Genomic DNA, 19,365 nt, shown 5'->3' on the forward strand with positions numbered 1-19,365 from the left:
ACACACACACACTACATCCCACCACCCCCAATGTCTGTTAGTGGATGACATAAGAGACAGAGTCAGAGGTGGTTTCGGCAGATATAGATGTTTTTATCAGGCGTTTTCACAGTCGGGACACAAGACAAGGTCATAAATAATAACCAACGACTGACAGGATACGCACAGCATTAGTGTCAACAACGACAGGAGTCAGGGGAAAGCAAAGAGTGATGGAGAGACTGAGCCGAAGAAAAGACAAATTGGCTAAGGGAAAAGAAAACAAAAAAGAAGAGAGAGGACTGACACAATAACAGACCTTAGTGTTAATCATTAGGGAAGAGATAAGAATGATTTGACACTTTTTAGGGGAGTATTGTGTGTTTGATCACTGCCCCCCCTACAGTGTCACGGTCGGCTAGACTGCAAAGTCAGCCTTTTCATTTGATTTAAGTCATGGTATGCAGGACTTGTGATAACACTTTTCTATTTCAACCCAATAACGTGAACCTACTTTTACAGACTGCTGTTGTCTCCGCTTTTCTGTCAATCTAATTCAAATAGTGTTACAACCAGGCCTGGAAACTGTGAGTAAGATGTAATTCACTTTGGAAAAGTGCCTGCCTGGCTGTGCTTGTTTCTCTGTTTGCTCAGAGAGCGTCTGACTGTGTATTACACGTACACTAATAGCCCAAGTCGGATTTCCCCTCGACCAGGCCCACAAATTGGGGAAAACCAATATTATTTCCTATAGATTATTTCCTATTGTAAAATTGGCAACCTCGTTGTTAAATATTTGTTATACAGAAATAACAAAACATGCTGAAAATGTACATGTAGTCAGGTCAAAAATCCCAATCTACGGTTCGCAATGCTCCCACATAAGGAAAGAGCCTGTGAGAAGAGCCCTGTGGCTTCAGGCTATTCGGTGTGGGATATTTGGGGACTTGGGAGTCCAAGTAGGCTATGTATGGAAAACATTTAATCACAGGTAAGACATTTAACTTGTTTAGTACCATTCGTTTGTAACTCCACTAACTGCTTGTAGCTGTATAGTCCGTTTGTTTGTGTTGTTGGTCTTGGCTAGTTTAATGTTCCGGTCAGTAGATAGCTAGCACTCACTCACTCAAGTGGCTGCTAGCATTGTCATGAAAAGGGGCATGAGGGAAGCCTTCAATATGGTTTTCCAAGTAGAGAGAACGCTAGGGAGCAGGCCATGTTGGAAAGTGATCTTTAGACATGTTGTACTTCTCTTAAATGTAGTTTTGTAATTGACTAAACAATCAGACAACAAGAAAATTGCGTTTGAAAAAGGTCAAGTTTTTGTTGTGAGCCAATGGAGTAACTTACACTGCATTCGGAAAGTATTCAGACGAATAAGGTGAACCTTTGCCCCAGTCTGAGGTCCTCAGTGCTCTGGAGCAGGTTTTCATCAAGGATCTCTCTATACTTTACTCTGTTTATCTTTCCCTCGATCCTGACTCGTCTCCCAGTCCTTGCTGCTGAAAAACATCCCCACAGTATGATGCTTCCACCACCATGCTTCATTGTAGGGATGGTGCCAGGTTTCCTCCAGACGTGACGCTTGGCATTCAGGCCTCTAATTTCAATCTTGGTTTCATCAGACCATATAATTTTGTTTCTCATGATCTGAGAGTCCTTTAGGGGCTTTTGGCAAACTCCAAGCGGGCTGAAGTGCCCTTTACTGAGGAGTGACTTCTGTCTGGCCACCCTACCATAAGGGCCTGATTGGTTGAGTGCTGCAGAGATGGTTGTCCTTCTGGAAGGTTCTCCCATCTCCACAGAGAACTATTTAGCTCTGTCAGTGTGACCATTGGGTTCTTGTTCACCTCCCTGACCAAGGCCCTTCTCCCCCGATTGCTCAGTTTTGCCGGGTGGCCAGCTCTAGGAAGAGTCTTGTGGTTCCAAACTTATTCTATTTAAGAATGATGGGCACTGTGTTCTTGGGGATCTTCAAATACTGCAGACATTTTTTGGTACTCTTCACCAGATCTGTGCCTCGACACAATCCTGTCTCAAAGCTCTACGGACAATTCCTTCCACCTCATGGCTTGGGTTTTTGCTCTGACATGCACTGTCAACTGTGGGACCTTAGATAGACAGGTGTGTGCCTTTCCAAATCATGTCCAATCAATTGAATTTACCACAAGTGGACTCTAATCAAGTTGTAGAAACATCTCAAGGATGATCAATGGAAACCGGATGCACATGAGCTCAATTTCAAGATTCATGTCAAAGGGTCTTGAATACTTATGTAAATAAGGTATTTCTGGTTTTTATTTTTAATACATTTGTAAAAATTTAGAAAAACCTGGTTTCGCTTTGTCGTTATGGGGTATTGTGTGTAGATTGATGAGGACATTTTATATTTATTCAATTTTAGAATAAGGCTGTAACAACATTTTTAGAAAGTCAAGGGGTCTGAATACTTTCTGAATGCACTGTAGGTAACCACAGGTTGTTTTCCCTACAGGAGGGCAAGATCGCAATGTTCTATCCCATAACGACTGGGTCCTAGATCCTGGGAGCTATGGTCACAGAATACATCATCGAGCTCTAAAGTAACAATACCTGTGCTTACAAATGCAGGTCATCCACTAAATAAACAATACCATTAACTTCCTGATCCAACATAGTTGAACCCTTTTGGTTTGGTTGAATCACAGGTCCTGTGTCATGTCGTAGATAGATGCCATGGATCTACTCTGCATTGCCCCTTTGTGTGTCTGTATCTCTGGAAGGGTTGGGGTCTGAATTCAGTCTGAATATACTGAAATGAACTGAGCCCAACTCTAGTGTCTGGTAAAGAGACATTTCAGACCCTGTAACCAAGAAGATAAATGGCTAGTGTTAGATGTTAAGGTTGGTTTAGGTCCATCGGTGGGTGTCATCCAGTCCTCCATGTCTCTGTGGTCACCATGACAACAGATGTCCCAGGTTCAAGTTCTCCAGGAAAAAAATAAAACATTTAAGACCTAGAATGTCCCAGGGGAAAAACATGGAAGGCCACAGAAAAAGTACAAACACCAAGTTTCTATCCACATAGAAGATTACAGACACCCAAAAACTTTGAAAAATGCCAGCTGAGTTTGGGGAGAAAACATTGACGACTAAAAACAACTACCAAAAGCATACTGTTCTTCACACGGAACGGAGGAAAGGATACAACAGGACGACAACAAGAGAGAAAGAGATACACAGGACGACAACGAGAGAGAAAGAGAGTGAGAGAGGACAGCTTCACTGGCTCTGCCAAACAATGGGAAAATATTACAAAATATTCTATTAACAATATTCACAATATAACCCAGGCTCTGGACAGATCTCTGTCAGAAATTCTCAGCAAACACCTTGTGCTTTTAGTTAGACGTGGTTTAAGTTTAGATACAACCTTTTTGGTCTTGGTGTTGGATAATGAAGCAAGTTTACATAAAAGGTCTGTTGAATATCTACAACTAGAGCCCAGAGGAAAGCAAAGGGAGGGAATCCGACCTACAAAAAAAGAGAGAAATAAAATCAAGAATTTACTCAAACGAAACAGGCACATATTGTGTAAAAGGCTTCCAGCTGAGAATTTTGGACAAAAATATGTACAGGAGCTTTCCATGAGTGGCAGCTAGTCACACATATACAGAGCCATGGACACTTACAGAAAGAGCTAAACTACAGACAGCTCCTCAAACTCACACACGCTCATACAGGCATACACACATACACGTTCACAAATATAAGAAACCCACTAGTATCTCTGACACAGACACCTACCATAGTTTGATCTGTTAAGACTTTTCACTGGGAAATTAAATTATACCTGGGGAGAAAAAAAAGAAGGGAAAAAAAGATTTTGGATGGTGAGTGACATGTATCTATGACGACGAATAAGTGGATCAAACTGAATCAAGCCATAAATAACATAACAAACCAGAGGAAACCTTTAATGATTTCAATATGTCTAAGTTCTTTTCTTTGATATGATCACTGTTTCCTGCTGTAACGATGTAAAGACCGGACAGGTCAAATGTCAAACTCACTTCCAAACCATAAAAAGGTCGTTCTTGCTATCCGGGATCCTTGGGACATCCATACCCCCCATTGAAGTTGAAATTTAAAATGGTTAAGGTTAGGGTGAGGTAAGGGTTATTGTTAAGGTTAGGATTAAGTAAGTGTTATTGTTAAGGTAAGGGTTAAGGTTAGGTGAAGGTTATTTTTAAGGTAAGGGTTAAGGTTAGGGTTAGGTAAGGGTTAAGGTTTTAGTGTAGGGATGTCCCAATGATCCCGGATAGCACTAACCATAAAAAGGTGCTGCGTGCCCAGGGACATGTGACTTTACTGCTCTACATCTCTCCAGCGACCCATCAAGTGCTTCTCTTTCTCTTTCATACACTCCAAAAACTCAAACCTTTTTTATTTTCTCTAACACACATTCTCTCTCACACACACTTATAACCTACCAAACACACACAAAACGCACACTCAAACATACAGAAGCGCCCAGACACCTACAGTAGACTGTATCTAAAATCCATCCTCCATTTCTACAGGAAGTCCATGTCATTACAGTAGATCTCCACTAGTAGGCAGTCCATCTCCATGTCTTCAGTCTGGGACTCGGCCTTCAGAGCATTCGCCTGCTCGTCTGTCGTATCCTTCACACTGTCCTTCTGTCTATCTGCATGAGTCTGTCTATCCATCCTATCTGTCTGTCTGTCCGCGCGTCCTGCTGCGCTTCTACTCTCACAGCGCAGACACCTTCACAACGTTCTGAAGGGCGGGGCCTGGGGGTGGAGGGCGGGCGTCGCTCTCAGGAGTGGTTGCTGGGGGCGTCGGAATGCTGATGATCGCAGTGGTGATCGTGCCACTCTGGCAGTTGAGGCGCGCGGGTTCGTCCACACGCATGTTCAGACTGGAGCGACTGGAGAGAGAGAGAGGAGGGAAGTGGAGAGAGAGAGTGGCAGGGAGTGGAGAGAGAGAGAGGCAGGGAGTGGAGAGAGAGAGGCAGGGAGTGGAGAGAGAGAGAGGCAGGGAGTGTAGAGAGAGAGAGAGAGGCAGGGAGTGGAGAGAGAGAGGAGGGGAGTGGAGAGAGAGAGAGGAGGGGAGTGGAGAGAGAGAGGCAGGGAGTGGAGAGAGAGAGGAGGGGAGTGGAGAGAGAGAGAGGCAGGGAGTGGAGAGAGAGAGAGGCAGGGAGTGGAAAGAGAGAGAGGAGGGGATGAGAAACATATTTTTATGAGACCAAATGTTTATTTGTTTTGTTATTTTTTGTTGAGGGGAGGTTACAGGTACATTATCTATTTCAAGTTATCCATTTATAAAACCTGTTCCTGTAGGCTGCCACTCAAAAGAAAAAACCCAGAAGAAATACACAGTTTAATAATAAACAATAAATTCAGTATAAACAGGAATAGAAAATAAATAAATGTGGGCCTCCACCCCAAAACTCCCATCCCATTCCCCCAAACTCCCATCCCATTCCCCCAAACTCCCATTCCATTCCCCCAACCCCACCCAGCCAACATGTCTCCATCCAGTGGGCACGCAATCACCAACACTGGACAATTGAGTGGAAAAATGTCGCCTGATCTGACGAATGCCAGTTTATGTTGCGTCATGCTGATGGCAGAGTCAGGATTTTTTTTTAATGAAATAAACAAACGTACAGTCAATAACACAATAGAAAAATCTGTATACAGTTGTGCAAATGAAGTAAGGAGGTAAGGCAATAAATAGGCCAATAGTGGCAAAGTAATTACAATATAGCAATTTACACTGGAATGATGAGGATGTGCAAGTAGATTTGGTCGCAGCAGCATGAGTCCATGGCCTAATCCTGCCTGGTGTCAAAGGTACAGGCTGGTGGTGGTGGGGTAATAGTGGGTAATGTTTTCCTGACACACGTTAGGTCCCTTGATACCAATTGAGCAACATTTCCATGCCCTGAAGATTTCAGACTGTTCAGGAGGCAAAGGGGGAAGGTGACATGGTACTCGGTGGGTGTATCTAATAATGCACTTTGAAATGAATTTAGTAACATTTCCCCAGAAGCATTTAACTGCAGGGCACTCCAACATCATATGGAGAAATGTGCCTACCTGATTTAGGGGACACCGTAAACAGTTGCGAGTTGGAGCCAATCTCATCGTAAAACATTTTCGTGATGTAAAATAAAGTCTGTGAAAGTTGATGGGATGCCAAGGTCATATTTTTCCTCATTCTGTTCCAGTGAAAGGATTGTTGAGATTCAATTAGATCTGTGGACCATACTTTTTTAATGGCAAGCTCAGAATATGAGCTTTCCAAAAGTTGTTTATATATTATTAAGATCAGTCATTTCGGGAACCCAGATAATTTATTTATAAATCCCATAGGGATGCCCGATATATTGTGAGCATTTCAGAATCGGACAATATTAGCTAAAAAAACCAACATCGGCATCGGCCGATGTGCAAAACCGATGCCAAAGCTGACGTGCATTCCTATATAGTGTAGGTAGATGACGTGCATACCTATATAACGTAGGTAAATAACGTGCATACCTATATAACGTAGGTGGATAACGTGCCAGACCTATATAACGTAGGTAGATGACGTGCCATATCTATATAACGTAGGTAGATGATGTGCCATACCTATATAGTGTAGGTAGATGACGTGCATACCTATATAACGTAGGTAGATAACGTGCATACCTATATAGTGTAGGTAGATGACGTGCATACCTATATAACGTAGGTAGATGACGTGCATACCTATATAGTGTAGGTACATGACGAGCATACCTATATAACGTAGGTAGATAACGTGCATACCTATATAGTGTAGGTAGATGAGGTACATACCTATATAACGTCGGTGGATAACGTGCATACCTATATAACGTAGGTAGATGACGTGCCATATCTATATAACGTAGGTAGATGATGTGCCATACCTATATAGTGTAGGTAGATGATGTGCATACCTATATAACGTAGGTAGATGACGTGCATACCTATATAGTGTAGGTAGATGACGTGCATACCTATATAACGTAGGTAGATAACGTGCATACCTATATATCGTAGGTAGATGACGTGCATACCTATATAGTGTAGGTAGATGACGTGCATACCTATATAGCGTAGGTAGATGAGGTACATACCTATATAGCGTAGGTAGATGACGTGCATACCTATATAGCGTAGGTAGATGACGTGCATACCTATATAACGTAGGTAGATGAGGTACATACCTATATAGCGTAGGTAGATGACGTGCATACCTATATAACGTAGGTAGATGACGTGCATACCTATATAACATAGGTAGATGATGTAATGACGCCACGAAAAATACAGCTCTACACAGAACAAAAGCTGAAAAATACTAAGGGCACACTTCCAACAACTAAACAAGTTCAAGTTGAGCATTAATTTAAAAGAGTAAGAACATTTCAGCGAGACAACTCAAAGCTGAAATCCATTAACGGCAAGATCATTTAATTCATTATGCTGCTTGCTATGGGTGCCACGACTGACATTTGGACCAGCGATGTCAACCCCATGAGCATGCTGAGTCTGACAGCACAGTGGGTCCACAAATATTTTGTACCACTGCTGCCATTTCAATGGCATTTGAGAACATGTCTGAAACTTGGAAACATGAACACACTCCTAGTGCCATTCGAACAACTGACTATGAACTGACTAAAAAATAAGCTAATCAACTGCGTCTGCAGGAGACATGACATCTGTCATGGCATTGAAACGCCTGCTCAACAAAACTGCTCACATACCGCAGGGTTAAAACTTACAAAAGTATTCGTGGCTGTGAACAAGCGATTTGGTGGTATTCTCTCTGTGCCTCTTTACCATGTCACCACCGTGCTCGAGGCTAGGTACAAGGACCGCTACTTCGATGCAGACAAGACACAGGGTTTACTTGAAATATTACATACACAGCTGGTTCAAGATGGAAACAGACACAGTGACAGTGCGCACCGAGGAAGGGGGGGGCACGGACAAACAGAGCTAAAACTTTACTGCTTGACATGTATGATGAAATCCTGGTTGAGAATGAAACATCTAAACAAATGAACAACGAAACAGCACAGCAAGTAAGTGAAAGAAATAGCTTTTGATGATGTTTTACTGGTAATGGGGACATATGTAAATGCCATCAAAATAACTTTTTGGTAAGTGTGGTGTGTGTGTAACCTTTATTTAACTAGCTAGTCAGTTAAGAACAAATTCTTATTTACAATGACGGCCTACCCCAGCTAAACCCGGGCAACGCTGGGCCAATTGTGCTTCGCCTTGTGGGACTCCCAATCACGGCCGGATGTGATACAGCCTGGATTCGAACCAGGGACTATAGCGATGCCTCTTGCACTGAGATGCAGTGCCTGAGACTGCTGCGTCCATGTGTGTGTGTGTTAACTATTTAACTGTACTAGAATGTTTAAAAGGCAGCTAAAATATCGGTATTGGTTTGTATTTTTGGCAAAAAAAAATATCAAATATCGGTCAAACATGTCATATCGGTGCATCCCTAAAATCCCATCATTGGAAGGTTTGGTAGTTGGGTTTCACAAGGTAAGTTGTAAATAGTTGGGGAAGTTGTAAATATATATGTCATTTGTATATATATATATATATATATATATATATATAAAATATATATATAAAAATATATAAAATATCAAAATAAAAAATATATATAAAAAATATATTTGCCTGGTAATTAATGTGTCTTTCAAATCTTGGAATGCTCTCAAACCATTACTGTCCATGATATCGGCACGGCTACGAGTTCCACATTTTGACCATTGGGGTGATGCAAAAAGCCGCCCTCCACATTGCAAGGCGCTATTATGAAATATTGGAGTTATGGGCATGCCATTTTGATTCCCAGTTACATTGTTTTGAAAGTTTGTTTAATTTAGTTTAAATTGTTTAAGGAATATATCAGTGAAGACCAACATGTATATTTGATACAGTCGCAAAGCTAACTAAAAAGCAGCATTCCCCGAGAGAGGATGGCTTTCACTTCAGCAGTGATAAATTCATGAACATCTTTAACGAAAAGATCATGATCATTAGAATTAACAAATTACATTGTCCTGAGTCTGCACAACTCTGCCAGGACCTAGGATCAAGAGAGACACTCAAGTTTTTTAATACTATATCTCTTAACACATAGTCATGGCCTCTAAACCTTCAAGCTGCATATTGGACACTATTCCAACTAAACAACTGAAAGAGCTGCTTCCTGTGCTGGGCCCTCCTTTGTTGAACATAATAAATGTCTCCCTGTCCACCGGATGTGTACCAAACTCACTAAAAGTGGCAGTAATAAAACTTCTCTTGAAAAAGCCAAACCTTGACCCAGAAAATATAAAAAACTATTGGCTAATATCAAATCTTCCATTCCTCGCAACATTTTTTTAAAAAGCTGTGCGCAGCAACTCACTGCCTTCCTGAAGACAAAATGTATATGAAACGCTTCAGTCTGGTTTTAGACCCCATCATAACACTGAGACTGCACTCGTGAAGGTGGTAAATAACCTTTTAATGGGGTCAGACAAAGGCTCTGCATCTGTCCTCGTGCTCCTAGACCTTAGCGATGCTTTTGATACCATCGATCACACGAGATTTGGTATACAAATTGGTCTATATGGACAATTCCTGGCCTGGTTTAGATCTTATCTGTCGGAAAGATATCAGTTTGTCTCTGTGGATGGTTTGTCCTCTGACAAATCAATTGTAAATGTCAGTGTTCCTCAAGGTTCCGTTTTAGGACCACTAATGTTTTCAGTATGTATTTGACCCCTTGGTGATGTTATTCGGAAACATAATGTTAACTTGACGATACACAGCTGTACATTTCAATGCAAGATGATGAAGCCCCAAAATTGCCCTCCCTGGAAGCCTATGTTTCAGACATAAGGAAGTGGATGGCTGCAAACTTTCTACTTTTAAACTCGGACAAAACAGAGATGCTCGTTCTAGGCCCCAAGAAACAAAGAGATCTTCTGTTGGATCTGACAATTAATCTTGATGATTGTACAGTCGTCTCAAATAAAACTGTGAAGGACCTTGGTGTTACTTTGGACATTGATCTCTCTTTTGACGAACATATCAAGACTGTTTCAAGTACAACTTTTTTCCATCTATGTAATATTGCAAAAATCGGACATTCTCTGTCCGAAAATGATGCAGAAAAATTTATCCATGCTTTTGTCCCTTCTAGATTAGACTACTGCAATGCTCTACTTTCCGGCTACCCGGATAAAGCACTAAATAAACTTCAGTTGCCGCTAAACACGGCTGCTAGAACCAAAAAAATGTGATAAATTTACTCCAGTGCTAGCCTCCCTACACTGACCTCCTGTTAAAGCTAGGGCTGATTTCAAGACTTTACTGCTAACCTACAAAGCATTACATGGGTTTGCTCCTACCTAACTTTCCGATTTGGTCCTGCTATACATACCTTCACGTACGCTACGGTCACAAGACACAGGCCTCCTTATTGTCCATTGCATTTCTAAGCAAACAGCTAGAGGCAGGGCTTTCTCCTATAGAGCTCAATTTTTATGGAAAGGTCTGCCTATCCATGTGAGAGATGCAGACTCGGTCTCGACCTTTAAGTCTTTATTGAAGGCTAATGATTGAGTGTAGTCTGGCCCAGGGGTTTGAAGGTGAACGGAAAGGCACTGGAGCGTCGAACTGCCCTTGTTGTCTCTGCATGGTCGGTTCCCCTCTCTCCACTGGGATTCTCTGCCTCTAACCCTATTATGGGGGCTGACTCACGGGCTTACTGGTGCTCTTCCATACCATCCCTAGGAGGGGTGTTCGTCACTTGAGTGGGTTGAATCACTGACGTGATCTTCCTGTCCGGGTTGGCGCCCCCACCTCGGGTTTGTGCCGTGGGGGACATGTTTGTGAGCTATACTCAGCCATGTCTATATCCTGCCTGGTTGGCTCTGTCCGGGGGTATCGACGGACGGGGACACAGTGTCTCCCGACCCCTCCTTTCTCAGCATCTAGTAATTATGCTGCAGTAGTTTGTGTGTCCTGGGCTAGGGTCAGTCTGTTATATCTGGAGTATTTCTCCTGTCTTTTCCGGTGTACTGTGTGAATTTAAGTATGCTCCTTTCTTTCTTTCTTTCTTTCTTTCTTTCTTTCTTTCTTTCTTTCTTTCTTTCTTTCTTTCTTTCTTTCTTTTGAGAACCTGAGCCCTAGGACCATGCCTCAGGACTACCTGGCCTGATAACTCCTTGCTGTCCCGTCCACCTGGTCGTGCTGCTGCCTGAGGCTATGGAACCCTGGCCTGTTCACCGGACGTGCTACCTTGTCCCGGACCTGCTGTTTTCGACTCTCTCTCTGTCCATCTACCGCACCTCCTGTCTCTAACTGTGATTGATCGGCCATGAAAAGCCAACTGACATTTACTCCTGAGGTGCTGACCTGTTGCACCCTCTACAACCACTGTAATTATTATTATTTGACCCTGAAGGTCATCTATGACTGGTCAAAGCCAATTTAGGATGGGATGAAATGCTAGTGCCTGGAAATACAATTTAAAGTTTGGTATGGATAGTCCTCCTACATCTTTCCCCCTTTGAAAGTTAGTTAATTTTATCCGGGCTCGCTTACCTTACCATATACAGTGTGGCAAAAAAGTATTTAGTCAGCCACCAATTGTGCAAGTTCTCCCACTTAAAAAGAGGAGAGAGGCCTGTAATTTTCATCATAGGTACACTTCAACTATGACAGACAAAATGAGAAAAAAAATCCAGAAAATCACATTGTAGGATTTTTAATTAATTCATTTGCAAATTATGGTGGAAAATAAGTATTTGGTCACCTACAAACAAGCAAGATTTCTGGCTCTCACAGACCTGTGACTTCTTCTTTAAGATGCTCCTCTGTCCTTCACTCATTACCTGTATTAATGGCACCTGTTTGAACTTGTTATCAGCATAAAAGACACATGTCCACAACCTCAAACAGTCACACTCCAAACTCCACTATGGCCAAGACCAAAGAGCTGTCAAAGGACACCAGAAACAAAATTGTAGACCTGCACCAGGCTGGGAAGACTGAATCTGCAATATGTAAGCAGCTTGGTTTGAAGAAATCAACTGTGGGAGCAATTATTAGGAAATGGAAGACATACAAGACCACTTATAATCTCCCTTGATCTGGGGCTCCATGCAAGATCTCACCCCGTGGGGTCAAAATGATCACAAGAACGGTGAGCAAAAATCCCAGAATCACACGGGGAGACCTAGTGAATGACCTGCAGAGAGCTGGGACCAAAGTAATAAAGCCTACCCTCAGTAACACACCAAGCCACCAGGGACTCAAATCCTGCAGTGCCAGACGTGTCCCCCTGCTTAAGCCAGTACATGTCCAGGCCCGTCTGAAGTTTGCTAGAGAGCATTTGGATGATCCAGAAGAAGATTGGGAGAATGTCATATGGTCAGATGAAACCAAAATATATCTTTTTGGTAAAAACTCAACTCGTCGTGTTTGGAGGACAAAGAATGCTGAGTTGCATCCAAAGAACACCATACCTACTGTGAAGCATGGGGGTGGAAACATCATGCTTTGGGGCTGTTTTTATGCAAAGGGCCCAGGACGACTGATCCGTGTAAAGGAAAGAATGAATGGGGCCATGTATCGTGAGATTTTGAGTGAAAACCTCCTTCCATCAGCAAGGGCATTGAAGATGAAACGTGGCCGGGTCTTTCAGCATGACAATGATCCCAATCACACCGCCCGGGCAACGAAGGAGTGGCTTCGTAAGAAGCATTTCAAGGTCCTGGAGTGGCCTAGCCAGATCTCAACCCCATAGAAAATCTTTGGAGGGAGTTGAAAGTCCGTGTTGCCCAGCAACAGCCCCAAAACATCACTGCTCTAGATGAGATCTGCATGGAGGAATGGGACAAAATACCAGCAACAGTGTGTGAAAACCTTGTGAAGACTTACAGAAAACGTTTGACCTCTGTCTTTGCCAACAAAGATTCCAAGAACACAGGATGAGATGTTACTATCCGTTGTGCAAGCACTTCCAAGAGTTAATAAACAGTGAACGTGGTGAAATTTGGGGAGCGCATCGTCAGTAGTGTACCTTTGGTTCCTAGGGTGTTTCGGCCTTTCACACTATACACCCTCCCCAAAGGCGGCCAGCGACAGGGTGATCAATCCTACGCTTGCGTCCCATTCCCAATTAGTCATAGGAGTTGCCTTGTTGTTGATAGCCAACATCCCATGGGACTATGCATGGCAGGGGCGTCCTCCTCCCTGAGTCAAGCATTGTTGACCGCATACCTCCTGGCCCTCTCACTTCGGGGCCCAGCTGGGGTCTTTCCTCTTCATCCAGAGCCACTGACTGCTGCCTTCTGCCGCCTCTGATACAGCTTTGATTGCCGAACGCTGGCTCTGGCCCTTAATTCCCAGGTCTCTAAGCAGTCTGGTTGTAGATGTTGCCACAAAACCTCTGCAGCCCACCTCCACTGGTCGGACTTCTGTGTTCCAGCCATGATGCCGTGCTTCGGCAGCTAGATCAGCATAGCGCAGATGTTTTCGCTCATAAGCCTCATCTACTGAGTTTTCCCAGGGTACTGTGAGCTCAATGATGAAGACCTTATTGAGTGAACGGGACCAGAGCACCATGTCAGGTCTTAGGGTGGTGGTTGCGATCTCCGGAGGAAACACAAGTTGCCGGCCAATGTCAGCTAGCATTTTCCAGTCGCTAGCTGTTGTCTTTGCCAACAAAGGGTATATAACAAAGTATTGAGATAAACAATTGGTGGCTGACTAAATACTTTTTTTGCCCCACTGTACATTTTTAATCCGCTCTATGGATTTCATCCCAACAGCCAGAAGGAGGAGACAAGGGAAGCATAGAACTACAGAAATTCATAGATATTAGAATAGATATTCGTCCGGTTAAAGGTTTGGTTGAAGCAACTGGGATATAGTGTCTGGGATATAGTGTCTATCTGCTGAGGTCCACATATGTGAAAATGGGCATTCCCATGTTTTGTAGTAAAAAAGAGGAAGATACAATAAGTGTTTGCAATGACATCATCAGTGTGCGTCATGTGATTTTAACCAATTATGGGTAGGTATTACCTACTAATTGTCTCGTAATTTGTTGATAATGTCATTGGAAACACTTCATGTATCTTCATCTATCTTTTCTTCTACAAAACATGGACACGCAACAATTTTCACATATGGGGATTTTGGGACGGTGCTGGAGATGGAGACAAAAATGGAATTTCCCTTTAAAGTTTTTGGCAATGGTTTTATCTAAGGAAGGAAACAAAATGGGATATGATTGGGATTCCATAAGTAGAGATGCAGTAGGTCAGATTTGGTGAGACTGATGTTATAACTTGAGATAGAGCTGAAATGATCTATGATGTTCTGATGTTTTGGGAGGGATTGAGGACATTGCCTAGCTAAAGTAAGATATCATCGCTGTATAATGAGATCTCATGATCTTTAGAATTGAGAGATGTTGGTCTAATTTCGTTGAGTCTAACTCGATGGATGGCCAAATATTGCTCTCTGTCTTATCAATAGTTTGTTTTGACTTTGAATAGAGTAGCTACCTGGTCTGAAAAAAGTGTTTGTTGAGAACACTAATGTCGTTAACAACTTTTCTAATTCTGCTATCTTCTTTAAAGCGCCATCTTGTGGCTCTTTTAGGAGATTCTGAAAGTTGTATCAGGCAGTGATAGGCATGATGATCAGATATGCTCATATGTTGAATTTATATTTTCTAGATTAAAGAAAATAGAGGACTACATAATAGTATGAAATCAATTTGGGAGAATGTTTTGTGACTGCTTGAATAGCAAGTGTACTTTTTTACTTTAGGGTTATGAGTTAGTCAGGCATCAATGAGGTTGTAATCAGAGAGTATATTTTGGAGAGCCTTGGTTGCCTATGGATTGTAGTTGGTCTTATTAGATATGTCCTGCATGTTCAGAATGGCATTTATGTCTGTACAATAACCAGATGGAATTCAGTTAACTCTAACAATATGCTGTTCAAAGAATTAAAAAACTTGAAAATGAATCATATGAATTTGGAGCATACACATGAATAAAGGCAATTTTATTTTCATTATGGATACATTTAAGGAAAGTGATTCTGCCTTCTTAGTATTCGCCTTTACCCAAGATGGTTATTTTGAGTTTCTTATGTATCATTATGATTACACCTTTAGTTATGTTTGGGGCTGATAAAATAACAGCCAGTTTGTACGAATGGTTTTCTGTTCTATGTGAGTCTTTTTGGAGCAGGTGTGTTTCTAGGAGCATTGCTATATCAACATGGTTTATTGTTAGGATATCAAGACAATGTTCAATTGGTGAGTTTAGGCCTTTCATATTCCAAGAGTCAATAGCTAGCGTTGTCATTGTAAAAAATAAAATACTATTAATGATGTAATTATTATCTTCGGTGTTAATTAATAAGCCCATGGATATAAAACTAAACGCTGGACCTACAGGGAAACCCCCCCCATTGGTCATTCCCCACCCATTGGTCATCCCCACCCAATGGTCATCCCCACCCAATGGTCATCCCCACCCAATGGTCATCCCCACCCATTGGTCATCCCCACCCAATGGTCATCCCCACCCAATGGTCATCCCCACCCATTGGTCATCCCCACCCATTGGTCATCCCCACCCATTGGTCATCTCCACCCATTGGTCATCCCCACCCATTGGTTATTTCCCACCCATTGGTCATTCCCCACCCATTGGTCATCCCCACCCATTGGTCATCCCCACCCATTGGTTATTTCCCACCCATTGGTCATTCCCCACCCATTGGTCATTCCCACCCATTGGTCATCCCCACCCATTGGTCATCCCCACCCATTGGTCATTCCCACCCATTGGTCATTCCCACCCATTGGTCATCCCCACCCATTGATCATTCCCCACCCATTGGTCATTCCCCACCCATTGGTCATCCTTACCCATTGGTCATCCCCCCATTGGTCATCCCCACCCATTGGTCATCCCCACCCATTGGGCATCCCCACCCATTGGTCATTCCCCACCCATTGGTCATTCCCACCCATTGGTCATTCCCACCCATTGATCATTCCCCACCCATTGGTCATTCCCACCCATTGGTCATCCCCACCCATTGGTCATCCCCACCCATTGGTCATTCCCCCCCCCCATTGGTCATTCCCACCCATTGGTCACCCCCACCCATTGGTCACCCCCACACATTGGTCATTCCCACCCATTGGTCACCCCCACCCATTGGTCATCCTCACACAGTTTTTGTTGTTGTTGGGGGTTATTTTCTTTGGTCTAAGAAAAACTCAAATATCCTCATATTTTTTATTACTATTAAATGTTCTAAATTAGTTTAAACATAGGAAGAAATAAAAAACACGCAAAAAGGAATTGTTTGGAAGCCCCTTAGGAGGGACTGTTAATCTATCGTAACGGTTTGTTTTGTTTGATCGTAGCTAGCTAGCTACATAGCCGTCTTTGTATCTAAGACAATTGTGTAGCCTAGAGCGATTTTCTAGGTTAGCCAGCCAGCTATTGTCGTTCTTTTAAAGTAACGGAACGCAATCAACCTTGCTAGCTAGCCAGCTAGCCCCCGAATAGCAGCACTGTAGAAACTATTACACTCGACGGAACGACTTGATTAGTGTAGTGTCAACATCGCAGCCACTACCAGCTAGCCTACTCCAGCAGTACTGTATCATTTCAATCATTTTAGTCAATAAGATTCTTGCTACGTAAGCTTAACTTTCTGAACATTCGAGACGTGTAGTCCACTTGTCATTCCAATCTCCTTTGCATTAGCGTAGCCTCTTCTGTACCCTGTTAACTATGTGTCTATCTATCCCTGTTCTCTCCTCTCTGCACAGACCATACAAACGCTCCACACTGCGTGGCCGCGGCCACCCTAATCTGGTGGTCCCAGCGCGCACGACCCACGTGGAGTTCCTGGTCTCCGGTAGCCTCTGGAACTGCCGATCTGCGGCCAACAAGGCAGAGTTCATCTCAGCCTATGCCTCCCTCCAGTCCCTCGACTTCCTGGCACTGACGGAAACATGGATCACCACAGATAACACTGCTACTCCTACTGCTCTCTTCGTCCGCCCACGTGTTCTCGCACACCCCGAGAGCTTCTGGTCAGCGGGGTGGTGGCACCGGGATCCTCATCTCTCCCAAGTGGTCATTCTCTCTCTCTCCCCTTACCCATCTATCTATCGCCTCCTTTGAATTCCATGCTGTCACAGTTACCAGCCCTTTCAAGCTTAACATTCTTATCATTTATCGCCCTCCAGGTTCCTCGGAGAGTTCATCAATGAGCTTGATGCCTTGATAAGCTCCTTTCCTGAGGACGGCTCACCTCTCACAGTCCTGGGCGACTTTAACCTCCCCACGTCTACCTTTGACTCATTCCTCTCTGCCTCCTTCTTTCCACTCCTCTCCTCTTTTGACCTCACCCTCTCACCTTCCCCCCTACTCACAAGGCAGGCAATACGCTCGACCTCATCTTTACTAGATGCTGTTCTTCCACTAACCTCACTGCAACTCCCCTCCAAGTCTCCGACCACTACCTTGTATCCTTTTCCCTCTCGCTCTCATCCAACACTTCCCACACTGCCCCTACTCGGATGGTATCGCGCCGTCCCAACCTTCGCTCTCTCTCCCCCGCTACTCTTTCCTCTTCCATCCTATCATCTCTTCCCTCTGCTCATACCTTCTCCAACCTTTCTCCTGACTCTGCCTCCTCAACCCTCCTCTCTTCCCTTTCTGCATCCTTTGACTCTCTATGTCCCCTATCCTCCAGGCCGGCTCGGTCCTCCCCTCCCGCTCCGTGGCTCGATGACTCATTGCGAGCTCACAGAACAGAGCTCCGGGCAGCCGAGCGGAAATGGAGGAAAACTCGCCTCCCTGCGGACCTGGCATCCTTTCACTCCCTCCTCTCTACATTTTCCTCCTCTGTCTCTGCTGCTAAAGCCACTTTCTACCACTCGAAATTCCAAGCATCTGCCTCTAACCCTAGGAAGCTCTTTGCCACCTTCTCCTCCCTCCTGAATCCTCCTCCCCCCCTCCTCCCTCTCTGCAGATGACTTCGTCAACCATTTTGAAAAGAAGGTCGACGACATCCGATCCTCGTTTGCTAAGTCAAACGACACCGCTGGTTCTGCTCACACTGCCCTACCCTGTGCTCTGACCTCTTTCTCCCCTCTCTCTCCAGATGAAATCTCGCTTCTTGTGACGGCCGGCCGCCCAACAACCTGCCCGCTCGACCCTATCCCCTCCTCTCTCCTCCAGACCATTTCCGGGGACCTTCTCCCTTACCTCACCTCGCTCATCAACTCATCCCTGACCGCTGGCTACGTCCCTTCCGTCTTCAAGAGAGCGAGAGTTGCACCCCTTCTGAAAAAACCTACACTCGATCCCTCCGATGTCAACAACTACAGACCAGTATCCCTTCTTTCTTTTCTCTCCAAAACTCTTGAACGTGCCGTCCTTGGCCAGCTCTCCCGCTATCTCTCTCAGAATGACCTTCTTGATCCAAATCAGTCAGGTTTCAAGACTAGTCATTCAACTGAGACTGCTCTTCTCTGCATCACGGAGGCGCTCCGCACTGCTAAAGCTAACTCTCTCTCCTCTGCTCTCATCCTTCTAGACCTATCGGCTGCCTTCGATACTGTGAACCATCAGATCCTCCTCTCCACCCTCTCCGAGTTGGGCATCTCCGGCGCGGCCCACGCTTGGATTGCGTCCTACCTGACAGGTCGCTCCTACCAGGTGGTGTGGCGAGAATCTGTCTCCTCGCCACGCGCTCTCACCACTGGTGTCCCCCAGGGCTCTGTTCTAGGCCCTCTCCTATTCTCGCTATACACCAAGTCACTTGGCTCTGTCATAACCTCACATGGTCTCTCCTATCATTGCTATGCAGACGACACACAATTAATCTTCTCCTTTCCCCCTTCTGATGACCAGGTGGCGAATCGCATCTCTGCATGTCTGGCAGACATATCAGTGTGGATGACGGATCACCACCTCAAGCTGAACCTCGGCAAGACGGAGCTGCTCTTCCTCCCGGGGAAGGACTGCCCGTTCCATGATCTCGCCATCACGGTTGACAACTCCATTGTGTCCTCCTCCCAGAGCGCTAAGAACCTTGGCGTGATCCTGGACAACACCCTGTCGTTCTCAACCAACATCATGGCGGTGGCCCGTTCCTGTAGGTTCATGCTCTACAACATCCGCAGAGTACGACCCTGCCTCACACAGGAAGCGGCGCAGGTCCTAATCCAGGCACTTGTCATCTCCCGTCTGGATTACTGCAACTCGCTGTTGGCTGGGCT

General features: G+C 44.3%; 1 protein-coding gene across 1 annotated transcript in view; it reads right to left on the reverse strand.

Annotated features, from left to right (window-relative positions):
* Positions 1–164: 164 nt before the first annotated feature.
* Positions 165–19,365, reverse strand: part of kcnd3 (potassium voltage-gated channel, Shal-related subfamily, member 3) — a 302,565-nt gene continuing 283,364 nt past the window's right edge. The window contains exon 8 of the mRNA XM_064956447.1: positions 165–4,912. Coding sequence (XP_064812519.1) covers positions 4,735–4,912 — 178 coding nt within the window. The 3' untranslated portion in view covers positions 165–4,734. The remainder of the gene's footprint in view (positions 4,913–19,365) is intronic.

The sequence above is a fragment of the Oncorhynchus masou genome, chromosome 33 (assembly GCF_036934945.1).
Source record: "Oncorhynchus masou masou isolate Uvic2021 chromosome 33, UVic_Omas_1.1, whole genome shotgun sequence".
NCBI lineage: Eukaryota > Metazoa > Chordata > Actinopteri > Salmoniformes > Salmonidae > Oncorhynchus > Oncorhynchus masou.